This window comes from Globicephala melas, chromosome 3 (genome assembly GCF_963455315.2).
Source record: "Globicephala melas chromosome 3, mGloMel1.2, whole genome shotgun sequence".
NCBI classification, from domain to species: Eukaryota; Metazoa; Chordata; class Mammalia; order Artiodactyla; family Delphinidae; genus Globicephala; species Globicephala melas.
In genome coordinates this window covers 33,030,952-33,051,495 of record NC_083316.1, presented here as the reverse complement: position 1 = coordinate 33,051,495, position 20,544 = coordinate 33,030,952, and the positions used below count along the sequence as shown (strand labels likewise).

Genomic DNA, 20,544 nt, shown 5'->3' with positions numbered 1-20,544 from the left:
TTTTAAACCTGATTTTTCTGTAGAAGTATGATAAAGATCAGTTCTCTGGAAACATTCATATTGCAAGATGCCCTGAGACTTTATTTCTAATCCTTATTTTAAGGATTATAGAAAGCTAGACTTTGCTTTGCTGTTCTTAAGTCAGTAGCAAGATTGAATTCACTATTCTGCCTTAACTAGTATATCAGGTGACCCTTGATTCCCATCATCACCAATTCTAAGACAGACCACACTTGTTTCCCTTTCCAGGCTTTTATCTGAAGATGTGGCATCTTTTCTGTGTGTACTGTAAGTAGCATTCCAAAAAGGCACTAACCTCAGCTTTTATGGAAATAGGATGTTTTCTGTAATGGCCTGTCTTAGCTTTAACTATGTGTGTGTGTGTGTATGTGTATTTTATACATCTTTATTGGAGTAGAATTGCTTCACAATGCTGTATTAGTTTCTGTTGTACAACAAAATGAATCAGCCATATGCATACATATATCCCCATATCCCCTCCCTCTTGAGCTTCCCTCCCACGCTCCCTATCCCAGCCCTGTAGGTCGTCGCAAAGCATGGAGCTGATCTCCCTGTGCTATGCTGCTGTTTCCCACTAGCTAGCTATTTTACATTTAGTAGTGTATCTATATACATGCTACTCTCACTTTACCCCAGCTTTCCCCTCTGCCTCCATGTCGTCAAGTCCATTCTCTATGTCTGCATCTTTATTCCTTAGCTTTAACTGTATGTATTTTTATAAAAATATTGACTTAAATTCGTATATTCATTTATGTTCGTTGTAGCTGAGGGCTTTGATCAGATTAGGCAGATTTTCTCTAATTGGTTAGAGAGACTGGAATTTAAGGACGTCTTCAACTTCTATATTCCTTTCTTTTTTTATTAGAAGATCTTTTTGGTAAAAAAAAATTGCATTGACTAGTGCTCTGTGATATAGAAATTCAGATATTTGAGTGTTCTATGTGACCCAATTTTAATTGTAAAAAATAAAACATTGGATATATTTTATTGCCTTTTTTCTTATCCATTGACTTATTTTAACTTCTTCATACAAAATCTCTCCCTCTGATTGAAAATGTGCAAAATTTTAATTTTCATAAGATTGAGAAAAAGTAGATTTATTTCTTATATTCTTTAGATTTATATGTAGCTATAGGTAAATGAACTAGTTTCACTATATCATGTTAAAGTTGGTCCATCTTAAGGAAAAGATTGATTTGATGCTTAATAATAAAAAAATGGGGGGGGGAAGTAATAGGGGAGGAGAAATAGACATCATATCTAGAAGGGAGAAGTTTCAAAAAATTTGTGGCCATCTTTAATCTGCCACATATGGTAAAATAGATGTTAAAATGTGGTAAGAATGCAGAGGAAAACTAAAAGCAGACACACAAACTATTAAAACCTTCCATCAATGCAGAATACTGAGTAATTAGAAAAATAGGATATCCACATTTTCAATAATGATAAGAAGCTAAAACTGATCAAACAAACAAAATGCTGGCTAAAAGTAGCCAAGTGGTATGAATTCTTAGCAGAGTTCACTGAGGTGAAAGATCTTGGCAAGGCCAACAACCCAGCATCTCTTGTTTAAGTATATGTATGGGGATATATTATTGTATTAGTCATGTATTGTTGCATAATAAATTGCCCCTGATGAAAATTATCATCTTGCCATTTTTGTGAGTCAGGAATCTGGGAGCTGCTTAGCTGGGTGATACTGGCTTAAGCTCTCTCAAGAAGTTGCAGTTATACTGTCAGCAGGACTGTGGTTTCATATGAAAGAATGCCTGGGGGAGAATCCAACAATATTATTCATGCCGTTGTTGGCAGGAGGCTTCAGTTTCTTGGTACATGAGGCTCACCATAGGACTACTTAAGACATAGCTCTTCCCCCAGAGTAAGCGATTCAAGAGTGGAGAGTGCACACGCAAATAAAAAGCTCTGATATCAGAGGTGACATGCCATCACTTCTCTCAAATGCTGCTGGTCACAGAGACTGTCCCTGGTACAATAAAGAAAGGGACTAAAAACAGTGCAAATACCAGGAGGCAGGAATCACTGGGGCCATCTTGCAGGCTGGCTACAAGCCAGGAGCCAAAGATAATGCCTTTGCTTTTGGTCTTACTGTTGCATCTAAAGGCCTGTGCTCTCTGCAAGAAATAAGCTTTACTAGTTTATCTTAAACTAAAAGAGGTAGTCCTTTTTGAGAAGACACATGGACTCTTAAGATAAACAGTCTGCTCACTGGCTATACAAGTTCTTTGTCACGTGCCCAATTCATGGCCATGGGTTAACTGAAATTCACATATGCCCAGTGCAGTATTTTTTTTTTTTTCACTTTTGTAAAAGGTGTGAAGTAGGAAACAAGGCCTAACTTTACTTTACAAATGAGTAAACTAAGGATGGGCTTCAGAAAAAATGTATTGATTTGCTGAAATTACAAGATTTATAGTGGGAGTCCTGGTCTTCTGACCCCCACTGCATCTCATTGTCATTTAAGTAGTTTTTTTTTTTTTTTTTTTTTTGCGGTACGTGGGCCTCTCACTGCTGTAGCCTCTCCTGCTGTGGAGCACAGACTCCGGACGCGCAGGCTCAGCGGCCATGGCTCACGGGCCCAGCCGCTCCGCGGCATGTGGGATCTTCCCGGACCGGGGCACGAACCCGTGTCCCCTGCATCGGCAGGTGGAGCCTCAACCACTGCGCCACCAGGGAAGCCCTAAGTAGTTTTTAGTTTGACTTTTTCCCCTAATTTTGTTCCTGGTATCTTTCTGGGTTAAAACATCTTGGTTCTGTCCAGGGCTTTGGGAAACTTACGTTCTTAGCAGTTGTTCTAAAGGCAGAGATGAATAATTGCTTGCCAAATATTAGAGGCACATATATTGTGTTCAAACCACACTTTGTTCATCAGGTATTGCCATAATAATGCTGCATAATAAACCAATTAAAAAAACAGTGCCTGATAGCAATAGTGTTCTTTCTTATGCTCAATAATCTGCGGGTCAGCTGGAGTTCTGCTCATCTAGACTTGATTCAGCTAGGTAGCTCTGCTTTAGGCTGCAGGTTGGATGGATTTACTTCAGGTTGTAGGCTGGGTTCAGTTCTGTTCTTCATGTGTTTTTTTCTAGAGCCCAGATTGGTTGAAAACAGTGGCTGTCTAGGTTATACTCTACGCATGGCTGGTCACTGCCAAGTCGTGCAAATATGGGTGAGGGCTCTGCTGACATCAGAAACAACATTCCACTGACCAGAGCAGGTCCTATGGCTAAGCCTAACACCACTGGGGCAGGGAAGTGTACTCTAACTAGAGTGAAAGGAGAGGCAGAGTGAATTTTTTTGTTGTTGTTGTTGGGAACATTCCCTTTATTGCTTGATTGTGTATTTTGAGAAAGCAAATCCACTGGCACTTGCGAAGGCTTAGAACATAAACCAACGTTAGAAGTAACAGAAACACATAGCTAAAAGTTTTACTTTAATCACAAATTCACAACTAGAGATTTCATTTGCGTATCTTAGAAAGCTAAAAAGACATGTTAAATTTTTTAACCAATCAGCAAAAACATGTGCCACACAGATTTTTAATGTTCATAATTTAGAATTTATCACATAAATATATTATTTATAAATATATTGTTTATTTGTAAAATTATTATTATTAAAACATTTCTTTCCAACACAGTTGAAATTCTCATGTGTGTTTTAAGGAAAAAAACCCTACCCTATTTTAAAATGTATTACTAAACTTCAATGTGTGAATAAACCAGTGCCGACAAACTGAAAACGAAAAAAAAAAGAAAAGAAACATACTGCTGTGTTGGATATGCAGTTGTTACTACAAATAACACCACATGTCCTACACGGTGATCATATACATGCTCTTATTTCTTCTCAGTCATTATCAGAACCATTTGGAGGTAGGAAAACCAATGCATCATTGAAAATATGCCCAAATGCCCTAAGACGGTATACCCCGTACATCATTACATGCATCTGATTAGGCGTCAGTCCATTAAAAGTAACAGCCATATCTGAACAACATCCTTCTACTACCTGGTTGGGGTGATTAGTCATTGCCTCTTTAATAAAAAGCCCAACAGACTTGGTGTTAAATACATCTTTTCCTTCAGCATCTTCTGCATTTTCTGCAAATACTCTAGCGTATTTCAGGCAGACTGCTAGCTGCTTATCTTCAGATATCTTCCAAATCATCCCTTCCTGTTCAGGACACTTTTCAGGAATACTGAGAAGGCTGTTAAGTCTTTTCATTGATTCTACACTTAAGACAATTCCTCCTTCCATACTCACATACTCGAGGTCTCCAGATTTTATAGTGTGGCCTAGATAGAAAGGTTGTGATGGATCCTTTTTTAACAAAAAGTACTTTAAGTTTTCAATAATAGCAAACGTAGTGGGGCGTGCAAGGAAGAACCAGTTGTATTGGTCTCTGTATTTATCAAAGGCGTATTTGTAAGCTTTTCTCATCATTAACCACATGTCATTTGTTTCCATGTTAATTGACTCAAACACTTTAACATTTTCAGAACTGAAGAACTCTGCTTTGTCACAGTGTTTGGTCCAAGTCTCCTTCACTGCAGCCCAGAGACTCACATCTTTGGGTTTGACAAGGATGATACAGTATACTCGAAAGCTCTTACTGAGCTCCATGCGTTCATCCTCTGAAATTTTCAAGATATCTTCTTTATTAGGAGCTTGTAGGTGATGATGCTCATGGTGGTGCATTCTATTTCCATGACCAATCCTAATGTGTCCTAGCATAGTGATCAAGGCACAGCAAATGCTTCCAAGCATTACACCCTTCAAAAATGAACTGCTTTCAGAAAGCATTTTTCCCGCGTCTAGAGCGGCTCAGGGGCGGTAAAGCGCAGCCGCGCACGGCTTTCCTCTCACGTTCGCGCGCCACTCGGATACGTTCCTGGTCGGGCTGCTCTACATGCAGGCGGTTTCTTCTCGTTGGTTTCGCTAAAGGTGGTGAGGGCCCGGAAGTAGACGCCACAACGGCGCGGGCAGCGGGGCGGGGCAAAGGAGCCCTAGGCCAGGCGGAGCCGCCCGCCCGCGCCGACGTCGGAAGGGCCCGCGCGCACGCAGCCGGCAGAGTGAATTTTTATTGAATGATAATTTAATAATTTAATATTTGCTTAGTAGTTTACCCAACTGGATGGACAGAAGACCAAAATTAGAATTTTATATTCCTCCTTGAGAAAATTGTTCTCTTTCTACATGCAATATTTTTTTTCTTTGTTTAAAAAAATTGTATTTATTTTTGAAATTAAAAATGAAAAGCTTTCAAATTAATGTATCTTTTATAATTATTAATACAGTTTGTTGTGAAATTTGTTGCCATATAGAAATTGAAGAAAGGTGTGACTGACTGAAGTTATCTGTCAATACATACTTTGACTTTTGAGTCTGTGGACCCTCAAGTCTCCCTCCTCTCCAAATGCGGGCTCTTTGATTTGAGTCAAAGACCAAATAGATGGCAAGGAATGTCAGTGGGCTACTAGACAGGTGGGGTTAAATGAAGACAGAATTTATAAACAGAAATGGCTCAAGAAAGAACTCTGGCTTTCCAAAGAAAATATATATCTAATAAAAGGGGTAAAATATAAAAGTCATCCCAAGTCACAACTCTAGAGGCAACTACTCAAACTTTTCTTGATGTGGTTTTTGTCATTTCTCTGCATACAGAGACATATAAATGTGTGATTATGTATGTTGTTTTATCTCTCAGTTATAGGATTAGGTAGCATGTTATGGAAATACTTTCTTTTTTTAACATCTTTATTGGAGTATAATTGCTTTACAATGGTGTGTTAGTTTATGCTTTATAACAAAGTGAATCAGCTATACATATACATATATGTATCTTTATCAAAGATAAGGTGACCATATCTACATGTAATAGTGATTTGATAAGTCACAAGGCAAGTTCCTGACTGAAGACTAAAACATTGCACAATTATTCCAACAGTTTTTGTTTGATCCTTTTCCTACCACCTCACTTCAAAACAGGGACTCTGAGCAGACATGATGAGGCAGTTTAAGTAGGAGCTCAATCCTGAAACCAGTGGTCTCTGAGAACCATCATTATGCATATATGGAACTTCCACAGGCTGCCTAACACTGGTTTAGGTGCTGCAACGTTTATATAATTTAGGCTGGGAGTCATTACTTCTTTTGGGGAGTTTACAGCCTCCTCAGAGCAGATAAAGATGCTATTTAATAATACAGATTAAATATAAGAAGAAAATAATAGAATGTAGAACTGGAAGGAATTTAAACTGCTACCCTCACTTCAAAGATCAGAAACCTGAGGTCCAGAAAGATTAAATAATTTTTTGAAGGATAGAAGAAGTTGGTGACATATTTAGGTCTAGAATCCAGAATTTTTTGTACTCAACGGTCAAAAGTTGAGAAGAGTACTCACAAGAATCAGAATTTATTGAAGGGGAGGCAGTTCCACAGTTATTTTTCCAAGTGGAATTAACTTTAGAGCAGCTGAGGCAAGCTGTTAGAAGATTTCAGGTAGTGTGAAGGTGGAAGGAATACCGTCTGAATGTTGAGACATATTAGAAGAACTCACAGAGCCAGTAGCTAAATGAGGATATTATTAGTCTGTAGTCATACTTTTGTCTGAAGGCTGAACTTGGTCCCTGGGATACAGCTTAAAGAAAGAACATCATTTATCACAACGACAGAAAGAAATTGAGATTTTTCAGTATTTTGTTATAGAAAGCAGACATGTTGCCCTGGCCATATGACGTTTTTGGTTTATAGGATGTTTGTGATTAGCCTGGGGTGCTATTACTTTCTTTATGATATTGCCAACACATAGGTCCTTCTTTCTTCCCTGTTTCCACTAACTGTAGGCCCCATGCGAGGGACTAGAGAAAAAAATTCAGCGTAACTTCGCTCTAAGAAAGATACTGAGCTACCCTAATTCAGCTGGGTTGGACTTCATTCTGGGTAACTCCAATCCAAGCAGAAGCTTACAAATAAAATAAGCACTGATGTCCACAAGGTGGAAAATCAAAAGCAATAAACATGCTCCACACACTTCTGGGGCCTCTGTAGTATCAGCCATATATCATGGTAAGTAATTGATTCAATCTTGTAATTGACCAGTGATAATCTGCTTTTTAAAAAGCACCAGTTCTTCAGATCACATTTATATTGCTCCATTTTTCTAAAGAGAGGAACTGTGGGATTCATGAATGTGTGTGTAAGTTCATCATAAATTTTAAAATTTTTCTTAACATTTTCCCTGATGATCTGTTTAAATTAGAAGTCACAGATTTAGTTTTCTCCTTCATTCATCTGAGGTAAGAATTCTTACACTTATGTATTGGAGTCAGAGAGGTTGTGCATTAGATTAAAATGATCTTAAGAAGCATTTACCCTGTCATATATGTCTGGTTGCTTTTGTTGTTTATATCCTGAATTGGTGACTTGTTTATAATTAGAATTGTTAGATATTTTATATATGATTTTAAAATATATTTTGTGAACATTATCTGATTACGAGCTGATAAGTCTTGTGATGTATTTGTATGGCATACAGAAACTGATGTGTATATATATCAGACTCAGTGAATGGCCCCTCACTTAATTGCTTCAGCAAAACTGAGAGTTTAATCAAAGTGTAACTTGGTAAATCAACAAAGACTTCCAAAAAGATCTAGATTTTAAATCATTTCCCAGAATACGAGAGGGATGTGGAATTGTGAGAATAGAAAGAATTAGGATGAGAGCCTCAAGTAAAATACACACACACACACACACACACACACACACACACACGAAACAAAACAAAACAAAACGCAAGGAAATAGAGTTACTAGGATTTTCAACAAAAGAATTATTTGACTGACAACAACAGTAAAGTTCCCATTCTCCAATTTTATGCTGTCTTTAACTATCTTAATAATAGCATCTAAATGTAGTGTTAGTTAAACTGAAATAAACACAAAGTTGTTTGGGAACACGTGAGTATAAACTGCAGGATGATTCATTTATATTTACAGATGGGACTTCACTCACCACAGCAGGACTCCAGGCTTTACCGTAAATGTCTGGATGTTTTATAGTTCTTGGCTCTTCTAATTAAAAAAAGGAGTTTTACTTGCAGCAAGGGATGGGCACTGTCTACGTGCCACTTTGAAAAAATGCTAACTCAATCATCATTGATAATTTACTCCACTAAAGGAGACATGTCTTGGCCTGTAGTAAGATAAGCACCAGGTGAGTTTGCAGAATTAAAACACTGAGAGGGAAGTTAACCCGGCATTTCTTATCCTGAAACGGTTGATTTAGGACTCTAAAGGTTAAGTTAAAGGTCACTTGAATTTAAATATCTTAACACAAAAGTCAACCTAAAAGGCAATACATACCCAAAGAAATCTAGGAAAATTATTGCACTGTCCCATTTAAGACCTAATGTTAGTAAATGAAATTCCAAAAGTCACATAGTTCAGACAACAGCATGGTGTTTACCACTGGAATGAACACAACCAGAGAACCTCAGAGCCACAAAATGCATCAGGGAGTCTGTTGAGAGCTAATAACATTTACTGTAAGTTCTTTAAAGCTAGTACCAATTGATCAGCTTCTCCTTATCTGTCACGGAACATAAATAGGAAGGATTGTCCTAGGGACTTCACTCTCATTTTCTGAAAGCACAAAAGGGAACTAATCAGAAGTGATACTGTTCTTCAAACAGAGGTGAAGAGGAGAATTTGGCTTCCATGCCATCCCAGTGCTGCAGACGTTGCCTTAGCTCCATTCTCTGCTTCCTGGGTCAGATTTCTGGAAAGGGTAGGGGGCCATGAGCTGCTCAAGCTCACTGGCCACCCTGTGGGCAAAAGAGATCTGTTCGGTGGGAAGGACGGGGAGAACCAATGCCCAGACCTACCTCAGAATTGAATGGTCCACTCTGTAGGAACTGGGATTTTTTTTCCCCCAAACTCTATGATAGTACTATATGATACAACTTTTTGCCATGCTGGAAGAAATGTTCTATAATCTGCGCTGTTCGGTAGGGTAGTCACTAATCACATGTGGCTATTGAACACTTGAAATGTGTGACTGAGGAACTGAATTTTTAATTATATTTAATTTTAATTAACTAAAGTTTTAAATGTGCATATTTGGCTAATGGTTACCATATTGAAACACAGAGAATTTTCATAACATCTTGACATCCATATAACCCTGACCAAAACTTATTGAACACTATGTAGGCTGAAACATCATGCTTTATATTAAAAACACTAGTGATATAACAAGATTTGTAAAATGATTTGGACCTGATATAAAAAGAGTATTTCTCTGGGGAGCAAAGCCTTAGCAAATAAAGTCATCTCCAAGAACAGATCTCAAACATTAGTTCATTAATTTAATATTTACTGAGAGGTCATTAAGCAGGACGCAGTGGGTTATGTGTTAGGAGTACAAAGATGAGATACTTTGTGCTCTTAATAAGCTGACAGACTAGTGGGAGAAAGAGACAAATGAGATATTTAAAGTATAATATGATAAGTACTAAGATGGAGGAATGAACTGTAGCTAGGGCATCATCACTGACTTTCATGAGCTAGGCTATTCAAATCATCCTTTGTTTAATTGTTAACATTTCCAGCATATGGTACTATTATAATGTGGGGTGTTAGGTACTGTGAGAGATGAATTAGGAAATCTCTGCCTTAAGACTTTTACCTATTTGGCTTCCCCAAAATATAGATTGATTCTGAAAACAGCAGTATACGGTTCTTTTGTTTCCTAGTTCTAAGTAAAACTAGTGTTGGTTATTGGGTTCTTTGTGATTGAGATACATTCTTTCTTTATTTTTTTAAATAAATTAATTTTATTTATTTATCTTTGTCTGCATTGGGTCTTCATTGCTGCTCGCGGGCTTTCTCTAGTTGCAGTGAGCGGGGTCTACTCTTCGTTGTGGTGTGTGGACTTCTCGTTGCGGTGGCTTCTCTTGTTGCTAAGCACAGGCTCTAGGCTTGCAGGCTTCAGCAGTTGTGGCAGGTGGGCTCAGTAGTTGTGCTCACGGGCTCTAGAGTGCAGGCTCAGTAGTTGTGGCACACAGGCTTAGTTGCTCCGCCGCATGTGGGATCTTCCCAGACCAGGGATTGAACCCGTGTCCCCTGCATTGGCAGGCGGATTCTTAACCACTGTGCCACCAGGGAAGTCCTGGGATACATTCTTAAAAAACAGTTTGCTGCTGCTCCAGATCAAAGTTTGGTTGGCTCGTCACCTACTGAGTGAGCCCTGTTATTAGGTCTTATGTACTATTCCCTCACCTATTTACGAAGTGTCCAGCAGGAGGACGGGAGTGACAATGTGTAAGACAGGATGAGCACTGTGTAGCTGGTGCTTTGGTGGCCCAAGACCTATCTCCTCGCTTACCTCTGCAAGGATGGGCCACCTGTGCAGGATGACAGTCTAACCTCAGGGACCAGTCTACTCTTCTACCCAGAGCCCTCTCTGAAGCTGTGGAGCACATGAGAGCGTGTTTGTGTCCTTAGGAGCTACTCTTCAAAAACAGCAGACAGAAATCAGTGTCTAAATGCCTTAGTGCCAATCCTCAGATGGACATTTCTGAGAAATATTGTGTTCACTTCTCCAAGGTCCTGGAACATTTTCTGAAACAAAATCAAAACCTAAAACAAGAATAGAAACAAAAAACCCCTGGACTACCTAAAACACAAACAAACAAAAAGCCAAACAAAAACAGAGAGGACTCCCATTGCTTATAGCAGTAGCCTTGACAACACATCCTTACCTTGGTTTTTCTTCCTTCCATCTCTCTCTCTTCATGATTCCTCAACCCTACTTTTTTCCTTTTTGAGATCACCTCACAAATAAACTATCTGTACTCAAGTGTTTTTCTGTGAGTTGAGTAGGTTGGTAGTTTAAGTCCTGGTTAGCAGTTAAGTTTCTGTGTGTGTGTGTGTGTGTGTGTGTGTATGTGTGTGTGTGTGTGTGTGTGTGTGTGTGTGTGTAAGCTATGCTTAGAATGACTTGTTAAAAATATATGAGTTGTGAATCTCAAAATATATCCTGAATTTTTTCATTTCTCAGTGTTCTAGAATGTTTATTGTTTTTCTCCAAGTCCATCACATTTTGTGAAGAGCAAAATCCCCCTCATTGTATATGCCTTCTATCTGCATTGATAGCATTGGCAGCCTTATTAGGCTCTTGTCTTTGGAAATCAAAGAAAAAGTCAGTTAAATGTGATTCATCATGACTTTATCCATTCGTAAGAAGACCAAACCAGAAAGGAAAACAGCAAAAACTCACCTCTGTGGCCCCCTTTATCCTTGCATATAAAACATTTTCATGCTTTCATTTTGAAAGACATAATGTTTCTCTCTCTCATGCTCTCTGTCTCTCTCACCCTCTTTTTCTTTCTTTCTTTTGAGACTATTGTTTTGGCATTTTGGTATTGCTGCTGCTTTTTAGCAATTATACACTTGATCTTAGCCAAAAGGCCGAGAAGCGATTCAGCAATTATAATAGTCTCTTTTCATTTAAAATTTTTAGTGACCCTCACATCAATAGATGACCATGTTTCCACTTACTGATAGCAACCTGCATGCCATGTTTCAGAAACTCTGGCATGGCCTCACTTTGTTTTCCCTCCATTAGTGTTCCGTTTGCTTTTCAACAGGTAAGCGTATTAAGTCAGACTGATGTGAGTCTATCCTTCTGGGGATGATGACAAGTCTGCTTCTTTTTTCTGCCTCTTATGTTCAGTAGCTCAAGAGTTTATTTACTTCTACTAAACTTGTAATTTGAATTTCAAAATAATAAATTTTTCTTGGTCAATTATCAAGAGTTATTACTGAGATAAAAATGATGAGGGTAGCAATAAAGTCAGAACGAGCTTTATTCCAGCAATCCACAAATGCATAAAATATGTGTACATGTCAAACAGCAAATAATCCACACACCTGTATTTCCTTTTCAAAAGCCATAGTTGACTGAAATGCTTCATATATGGCCATTTGTAAATTGCCTTTTAACCAGTTCTTTTAATCATGGCTAATGTTTTTCCCAGTGAAAACTGAAGAATCCATTTTATGTCTTACTTTCCCCATTCTTTTATGCATTTTAATTTGCAAAAATCCTGTAGCTTAAAAAAAATAAGCATAGTGAAAAACTGCATTTAAGGAAGTGGCATACCAGTTTTATAACAATGCAGATACGATCTAAGTATTAAGTCCTGATCTTGATATTAATTTCAGAGAATAAAATGATGTGTAGGACAAACTAAATGACAGCTTAATGAAATTCAGCAAGTGCTCTTTTTTAGTAAAACTTTCTGAGATGGAATCAGTGAAAAGAAAGAAGAAATAAATGTCTATATTCATTTATTGGAAACCTTGTTTTTCAGGTTATACAGATAACACGGTATAAAAATTTTTTCAAGTTCCTGAAATCCCATCAGCAGGGATAATAACTTTTAAGTCTTTTATTTACACAAAATTAGGATATTTAATATTTTTATGTGCTATAAGTTTTGCTTAACGTTAAATAGAGCATAAACTTTTTCATGCTATTATTTCTATCATATAGTACTTAAAATATTATATTCTTTAAAAATAATAATCTTTTAAAGTATGCTACTATTATTTCTATTACATGGTCTTTAAAAACATCACTTTTAATATCTGCATAGTGCTCCATGGTATGCTTCTGTCATATTTCCTTCTGTAATTCCCTAAATAAATATTCAGATGACTTCTGCCTTCTTTCCTGCCTTCCATTTTTTTCTTTATTATTAATTCCATTCCACTACATACATAATATTAATTGTGATACCTTTTTACATAAATGCTTGACTACATCTCAAATTACATCATTAGGAAAGATTTCTAGTAGCGGCCTTCAGGAAACAAAGTGCTGAACTTCTTATGGTAGTTTATACACAGTCTGAAATAACTCTCCAGAAATTCCTTGCCGCCAGAAACCTATTAGAGTGCTCACACCACTGCACCTTCACCAGTATTTCATTATAATCTTTATCATTGCCAACTTGGTAGGGTACTCCCTTAATCATTGGGTAATTTGCATCTCTTTGATTCCTAATGAGGTTTTTAATACTTTTCATGTTTCTTGTGTATTCAAATTTCTGTTTCTGTGATTTTTTATTTATCCTTTCGTTATCTGTGAGATGCTTACTGTACCTCCTATTATTTCAAGGCTCTATTACAGTTCTAAGGGAATTGGTAAAACATTTTAACCATGTGTCATAATTTCTCATTGTGACTTTAGTTTTTTATTCCTTATTGCTATAAGTGATATTTTATGATATAGCCCTTTTAACACCTAGCATGTTTTGATACTCCTTAATTGAGAAGTCAGCAATTTTTTAATTCTTGTAAAAGAATTACAACGGACTAGACTTACTAACTGTAGAAGCGTTAAATAGTATAGGCAACTATACAGAGTGGAGGTAAGGCTAATTCCAAGTCTTCTAAATCACCTTTGCTCATTTACTGTAGTAGATTCTAAGAAACTTTTAAAGCAGACCCTGCAGTTCCTGAAAGAAAAGCATGATGTCATGGGTGAGTAGGTCAAGCAAATACTACTTTAGTATAGAGACTGACTCATCAATGCCAAATGTGTGAAAAGATAATCATTAATTTTTTTCTTTTAGTCAAGCTGTTTGGAGTGCTTTGGATAAAAAGACTATTAGGAACTACTCTCCATAAAGTGCTGGTTTTGAGGCTCGATTTGCACTGTATCTGTTATATTAGTTATCAGATGCTGTGTAAAACATTACCCCAAACTTAGCAGCTTGAAATAAAAACATTATCTCAGAGCTTCATGGGGCAGGAATCTTAACGTGGTGTATGTAGCTGGTTGCTCCAAGGCCTCTCACGTGCGTGCAGTCAGCAGCTGGCCAAGCCTAGGGTCATTTCAAAGTTTACTTGAGGGAGATTCTTCTTCCAAAATCACTCACATAGACTTCTTCAAAGACAGGCTTCATGAAATGGCCACTGCTTCCTCCAGGAGAGACAAAGAGCACCGATATAGAAGCTGTGGTCTTTTATAACCTAATTATGGAAATTCCCATCAGGTGAGCTGTATTCTGCTTATTAGTAGCTAATCAGTCATTCCAGCTAAACTCAAAAGTATGAAGAGGAGGCGGTGGGAATTATTGTGGGAGGTGATCTGAGTGTTTGCTTGCCTTATCTTACTGCACTCCATCTACAGACGGATTCACACACACACACAAATAATTAAGAATCACGATTTATACTTGATAAGTATCTCATAAAATTTGATAAGTTGTTTTGATGTTGTTTGTGTAGATTTGGGCCATTTAGATCTAATCACGTTATATCAGATTACATTTGGCCTTGCTAAATGGACAACATTTCTTGAGATACTTGGTAACTTTTCTGACCAAACACGGCCTAGAAACAATTCCAGATCTCTTAGACTTCAAATTTATTGTCTCCTTTCCTGTTAGGGAGTGCTTGAATAACCTGGTTTGGTGTTTGTAATAAAATGTTCCGTAGAAAGTCATGAGCTATAACGTGTTTATTTTTGTGAAAATAATAGCTACTTAGGCAAATTCAAGATGTATGTTCTTTTCCTAGCCTCTTTATTAAAAATAAGTGTCAAAAGAGCTGGCTTGGGGGTTGGTGAAGGAGGAGGGTGGGGGAGACTTGTTAATATACCTCGTGCAGCAGGGAGGCAGATGTTTTTCTGGGAGGTGGTGGGGCTGCTCCCAGGAACACAGGGAAACAAGGTAAATCCACATCACTTTGAGAAATGGCTAATGGCTTTATTACCTAGTTTGATTGGAGCTTACAGGCAGACTGGCAGGAATGCACAGAAGTCTTTTGAGAGTTTAGGCAGTTTGAGAAACTCTAAATGGGAATTGTTTGCAGACTTCTAACAGGGTTAGAGACGGTGTGTGATAGGCTGAATAATGGTCCACAGAAGGTATTCATGCCCTAATCATGTGGAACCTGTGAATATGTTACTTTACGTGGCAAAAGGGACTTTGCAGATTTAATGAGTTACAGACATTAAAATAGAGGATTATTTTGGAATTTTTGAGGTGAGTCCAATCTTAAATAAATCATTAAATACCTGGAACTTTCTATTGTGGAGTCAGAAAAGAGATGTGACAGAAAGGGAAATCAGAGAGCTTCCAAGCATGAGAAGGATTTGGTGTGCTCTTGCTGGTTTTGAGACGTAGGGCCCACATGGGAGGACTGGAGAGAGGCCTCCAAGAGCTGAGGGTAGCCCCCAGCTGACAGCCAGCAAGGAAATAGGGCCTCAGTCCTACAACTGAAAAGATCTGGATTCTACCAACAACCTTTGTGGGTTTGGAAGCAGATTCTTCGGATTCTTCCCCAGAACCCCCCGTAGAGGACATTGCCCTGTGGACATATTGCTTTTAGCCTGGTGAGGCTTGTGCCATACTTCCACACAGATCTGTGAGACAATAAATGGATGCTGTTATAAGCTACTAAATTTGTGGTAATTTGTTATGGCAACAATAGAAAATTAATACGGAGTGAGAGAGGCAAATCTCCTGAGGTTTTAAAGAGTAGTGAGGAGTAAAGCAAGGCACCTGGTTAAAAGTGGTAGAGGTGGAATTCCCCTTAGGGTAGCAGTGTTTGAGGGAACTAGGGAATCTAAGGTGTCCGCAAGGTAGACCTCCCTAAGGATTTGAGCACACACAGCAAAGAACATAAGACATACCTGGAGAAGGAACTAACTCATCCACCAGGTAGTGCAAGGCCACTTTTCTGAAATGAGAAGGCTGCTCAGTGGAGCCTAGTTTATAGTAGCCTCTGGCCTTCTCATTGATCTGGGACAGTTTCAGCCCACCCCAGCCCTCAGGCCCCTATAAGGGTACTGAGAACAGCTGGGAAGGGATGAGATGCAGAAAGGGTTGACATTTAGACAATAAAAGAGGGTAGGAATAGAAGACAATAAACTGAACAAGAATAAACTTCATCAGTTAACACCCACAAAAGCAGGGTCATAGCATGAAAATAGACTCATCACAGGGGTATAAATCATGAGACAAGCAAAAAACATTCAACGAAATAAAGTAAAACCAAAAACCTCCACCCTCTATTAAAGCAGCAGGTGCTTCAACTTAGTGATGTAATGCACATATTCCTTAGCAAGTTAAGAATTATTCTCTGTCAATGTCCCTTGTGTTTAATGGTACATCAGCAAAGAGATTTTGTCCATAAGATTCAGATTAGGCTGTAATTTGTTTCTAATATGTGGCAGGGAAGCCTGGAATTTCTACTGCAGTGGTCTACAGTGTGTAGAGTGATGAAGACAAATGTCTCAACACTGCTTGTATCTGACACGTTTCTCCTGAAAACTTGGCTGGCTGTCTTATAGACATTGTGGCTCTTGTAACAATCATATTGCCTCAGTGGGCTGCTAAGATGCTCAGAGCCAAAATATCACTATCAATGAGGCTTGAATTGTGTTGATTTCTTCATGTATTTATTTCTATTTTGTTGTATTTTGAGCATTTGGCCACCAATTTCAGATTCCTTTTTAGAATGAAACAAAGAAAAAAAGAGTAAAGGAGAAACAGAAAAGAATGAAAACAAATACAAGCATTTGTGTCCCTGCACAAGTGGCTGGGCACAGCCTTAATCTGTATACATGTCTGCTTCTTTAGATACAACAGGAAAAATTCTGAGTGAATTAATTCCCGGTTGCACAGCCATTTGTAAATGTTCAGCATCAATGGCTGGTTTGGAAATTTCAGCTGTGGTATTTCTGCTCTTTTGGATGACTGGATTCTTGTTTGCTCATCTGGTGAAAGTCTTGCTTGACAAACCAACTGCCCATACGGGCTTCTTTCCCACGTTCTCCTGTGTTTGGAAAACGCTCTAAGTTCTGTAGCAAATCAGCCACATTAGGCACTCCACAAATACTCGTGTTGAGATGGAGTTCTTTCTTTTTTGAAATCAACAGAATTAACATATGGCAACACTAGTGAGAATAGCAACAACTATCCTTTTATGGCTCTTTATAGCCTATGACATACTTTCAAATACATTATTTTGTTGTATTCAAACAGACTTAGAGCAATATTTGTTTAACAATTTATAAATCTTGATCAAAGCCAATGGAATTTCCAAGCAAATGTGTTTGTATGTCTTAGAAACCCCAAATTCCAGTTTTTTCTCATTTTCCTTTCCTTTTACATTTTCCTACCTTTTATACTTTTTTATTCCCTCACTGATTTATTTATTCATTGAGTCACTTATTCATTTACTTCTTCTTTCAACTTTTTGATGAAAAAAGGTTATTGAAATTCGAGGGGCAATGCTTTTCTACCTCTTTCCCTTTCTGCTTCATGGATTCTTCAGAAGATTGGTGCAGAAATCTATTCTCTGTTTTCTCCTCTTTGTCGTGGAAGCATGGCCTGGGCTTCTGGCCTGTCACAGGCCAAGGACTGAGTCTAAAAAGGGCCTGGGTAGACACAAGAGGCTTCATGAACAAATTCATTCTTTCTTGCTATTTATCGTAGTCATCTCCCTCTAATTCTGTGGATTTGCATCAGAACACCTTTCCCCAAAATAAGCGGGTGAAATTGAACTCTTCTTCAAGAGAGGGAGGGAAGAGCAAGGAGAAAGCAGGACGTTTCCATGACGTCGCCTACTGAACTCTACCAACACTTACAAGAAAACTCTGCTTTTAGAAGTTTAGGCGTTTATCTAGTGATTTATGAGGTAGAATAATATCTCCAGATACTAACTGATATCCCCTTCCTGTAGCTCCTTGTGTCTTGTGACTCTTCTTCATACCCAGAAAACTATGACATTCTATACCTATGCCTCAGGGAATAAATTACACAGCAGAAAGCAGAGAACATAGATGGGTTTAAATATGGCTTTTAAGAAAACCCCCTGAGTTCAAGATGTAAGACAAGTGTTAGAGAAGAATATGTGATTGGCACCCAGAGCGGAGAAATTTTTCCTGACTAGGAAAGAGAAGAAAATTGAAGTTAGAGAGTAAGCTAGACAATGATGGGTCACTGAAAGGAGACCCTATGAACTTTCTGCCTTGTGTAGAATACAGGGTTGGACAAAACATCTAGGAAACACACAAAACAAAAATCTCACTAGATTCAGGATGGCCTGCAAGAAAGCTATTTGTATCTTGCTTACTAAGTAAAGTCAGAGGGCTGGTAAGACTCGAGGTTTTTATACCCAGAATGGCATAGAAACATTTGAGTCCGATAGTTTACAGAATGTTTAGGCATACAAACCTGAGGAAACTTCACAGAATTTACCCGTGCTCTGCTGGTTCAGGGAACAACGAGGTGTTTTCAGTATGCCTGAGAGAGTTTCAACGTAACTGAGATAGAATCAGATCCGGAGAGGCCTTGGGATGGAATAAGGAGGATGCTACTGACTGTATAGACCAGCAGTCCCCAACCTTTTTGGCACCAGGGACCGGTTTTGTGGAAGACAATTTTTCCATGGATGGCGGGGGGGCGATGGTGAGGGGTGGTTCAGGCAGTAATGCCGGCGATGGGGGAGCAGCAGATGAAGCTTCGCTCGCTCGCCGCTCACCTTCTGCTGTGCGGCCCAGTTCCTAACAGACCGTGTCCCGCTACTGGGCCATGGCCCGGGAGGTTGGGGACCCCTGGTATAGACCAATGACCAAAGGAGCCGCTGCATGTTTGGGTATCTGGTGATGAGTAAGGATCAGATTTCCACCCCCATTCCCATCTTCTAAGTGCAAAATCAGCCCTTTCAGCTCAGTGCAACTCCAGGGAAAAGATGGAACTGACTTGAATGAGATGACCCAGAATTGACAAGATTAAGTTTCTACCACAGAGTGGAATATGAACATGAAAAAAGAAAAAGATGTTACATTTCTTGTATCCTGAGTTTGTGGGTTTACTGTCAAAGTCATCTCTTGTGTTGAGAAAAAGCCATTTAAAGCTGTGACATCAGAACTTCTCACTAAAGATGGTTGAATGAGTACAGGAGTTTATCTCTCAACTCCTTTAAAGGGAGAAGGAAAATATAGCTGTTGCAGCTTTAGAGTCTGAACATGTGGTCTCAACACTCATCTGACTGTTATAGTGCCTTCCCTTATGGACTTCAGAGTTTAGGGAGTTGTTTGGAACTCACAGAGTGAAAAGCTGCATTGTGCGTCAGTACCTGTTGCTATCTTGGTATGTGGACTTTGGAGGGCCACCTAACTCAGTTTTCAGATGTAAGGAAAGTGATGTCTAAGAAGTATCATCTAATCTGGAAAATGAATAAGATTTGTCTAGGTAATGGTGGAGGTGTTAGGAGTGAGGTGCTATCCCCGGTAGAAAGCATAGATTATGCAAAGATCTTGGAAGTAGGAGTGTGTGTGTATAATTCAGTCAGACTGGAGATTAGATGGCAAGGCAGTAGGAGGTGGTCAATGCGTAAGGCTAGGAAAGTAAGGCAGGAGCAAAGGAAGAAAGCTCTTGTCTTCCATACTAAGGAGATCGGCTTTATCTTGAGGGCAGTGAGGAGCCACTTAAGCATTATAATGAGGAGAATGTCTCAGGCTATAAAGTGGATAGTGGATAAGAGGGGATCAGACCTGGGAGTTAGGGAGACCATGTAGAGGACATTGCAGTAATCTGGGAAGACCATGTGGATAGCTTGAATTAGGAAACTAACAATAGGAATGAAGAGAAATTGACAGATCTATGAGATACTCAGATCCCTAGATATAGTAAATCATCCCGGTGAAATTAATAATCAAAATCTCTTCTATATCATTTCTTGGTTCTATAGGACTCTTCCTCTTGATGTTGCTCTTGTAGTCTTACTCTTTTCATGGGGTTCTTTGGGGTTTGTATTCACAAACTCTTCCCACTGCGTTTGGTCCCAGAGACCAGGTGATGCAGTAGCAGAAGATCTCTTTTTCCCAAACTCAAGGTCACGTAGATTCTCAACTTTAAACCCAGATCTCCTAACCTGAGTACTAGTTTTTTTCTATCAGAATAAAATATATAAATATATGTAATATAAAATATATGTATATATTAAATATATATATATATGAACACCTAAAGACTCTTCCAGTTTTTACTAGATTATATCTATTAGAGTGGATCCTAGAATCTAAGTATTGTCATAAATGTTCCTGGAAACAGATAACACTAAAACCCCACATAGTTGGAAACACAGTGAGTGCAGTTTACTCATTCTATTCTGGTGTCCTTAGAGAAGAGGAACTGGAGAGGAGTGAGCCTCTTGGGATGGGAGGGACATTTTAGTTGCTCAGCAACATGACTCAGAAGTAAAGTTAAGCTTTCCAAGTACACCTGTGACTGAACTATGAGCATGATACAGAGACTCAGGGGAGAGAAAAGGAAATGGACAATTAAATCTCTGGTCAAATATTTAATAAAATGTCATTTTCAAAAGGAAGATATAAAATGCATGCAAGATCTCAAAGTATAAAACCAGAGAAATCAATACTGCCCAAATGACATGTTTTGGGTATAAATGGAAG

General features: G+C 38.6%; 1 protein-coding gene and 1 long non-coding RNA gene across 2 annotated transcripts in view; one reads left to right on the top strand and one right to left on the bottom strand.

Annotated features, from left to right (window-relative positions):
• Window positions 1–20,544, top strand: part of LOC138842603 (uncharacterized) — a 496,232-nt gene that overhangs the window by 379,539 nt on the left and 96,149 nt on the right. The gene's annotated exons all lie outside the window — the stretch shown is intronic.
• On the bottom strand, window positions 3,466–4,975 carry LOC115866510 (C1GALT1-specific chaperone 1-like). Its single transcript, XM_030882048.2, has one exon. The coding sequence runs from the start codon at window positions 4,843–4,845 to the stop codon at window positions 3,889–3,891; it is 957 nt and encodes a 318-aa protein (XP_030737908.2). The 5' UTR covers window positions 4,846–4,975; the 3' UTR covers window positions 3,466–3,888.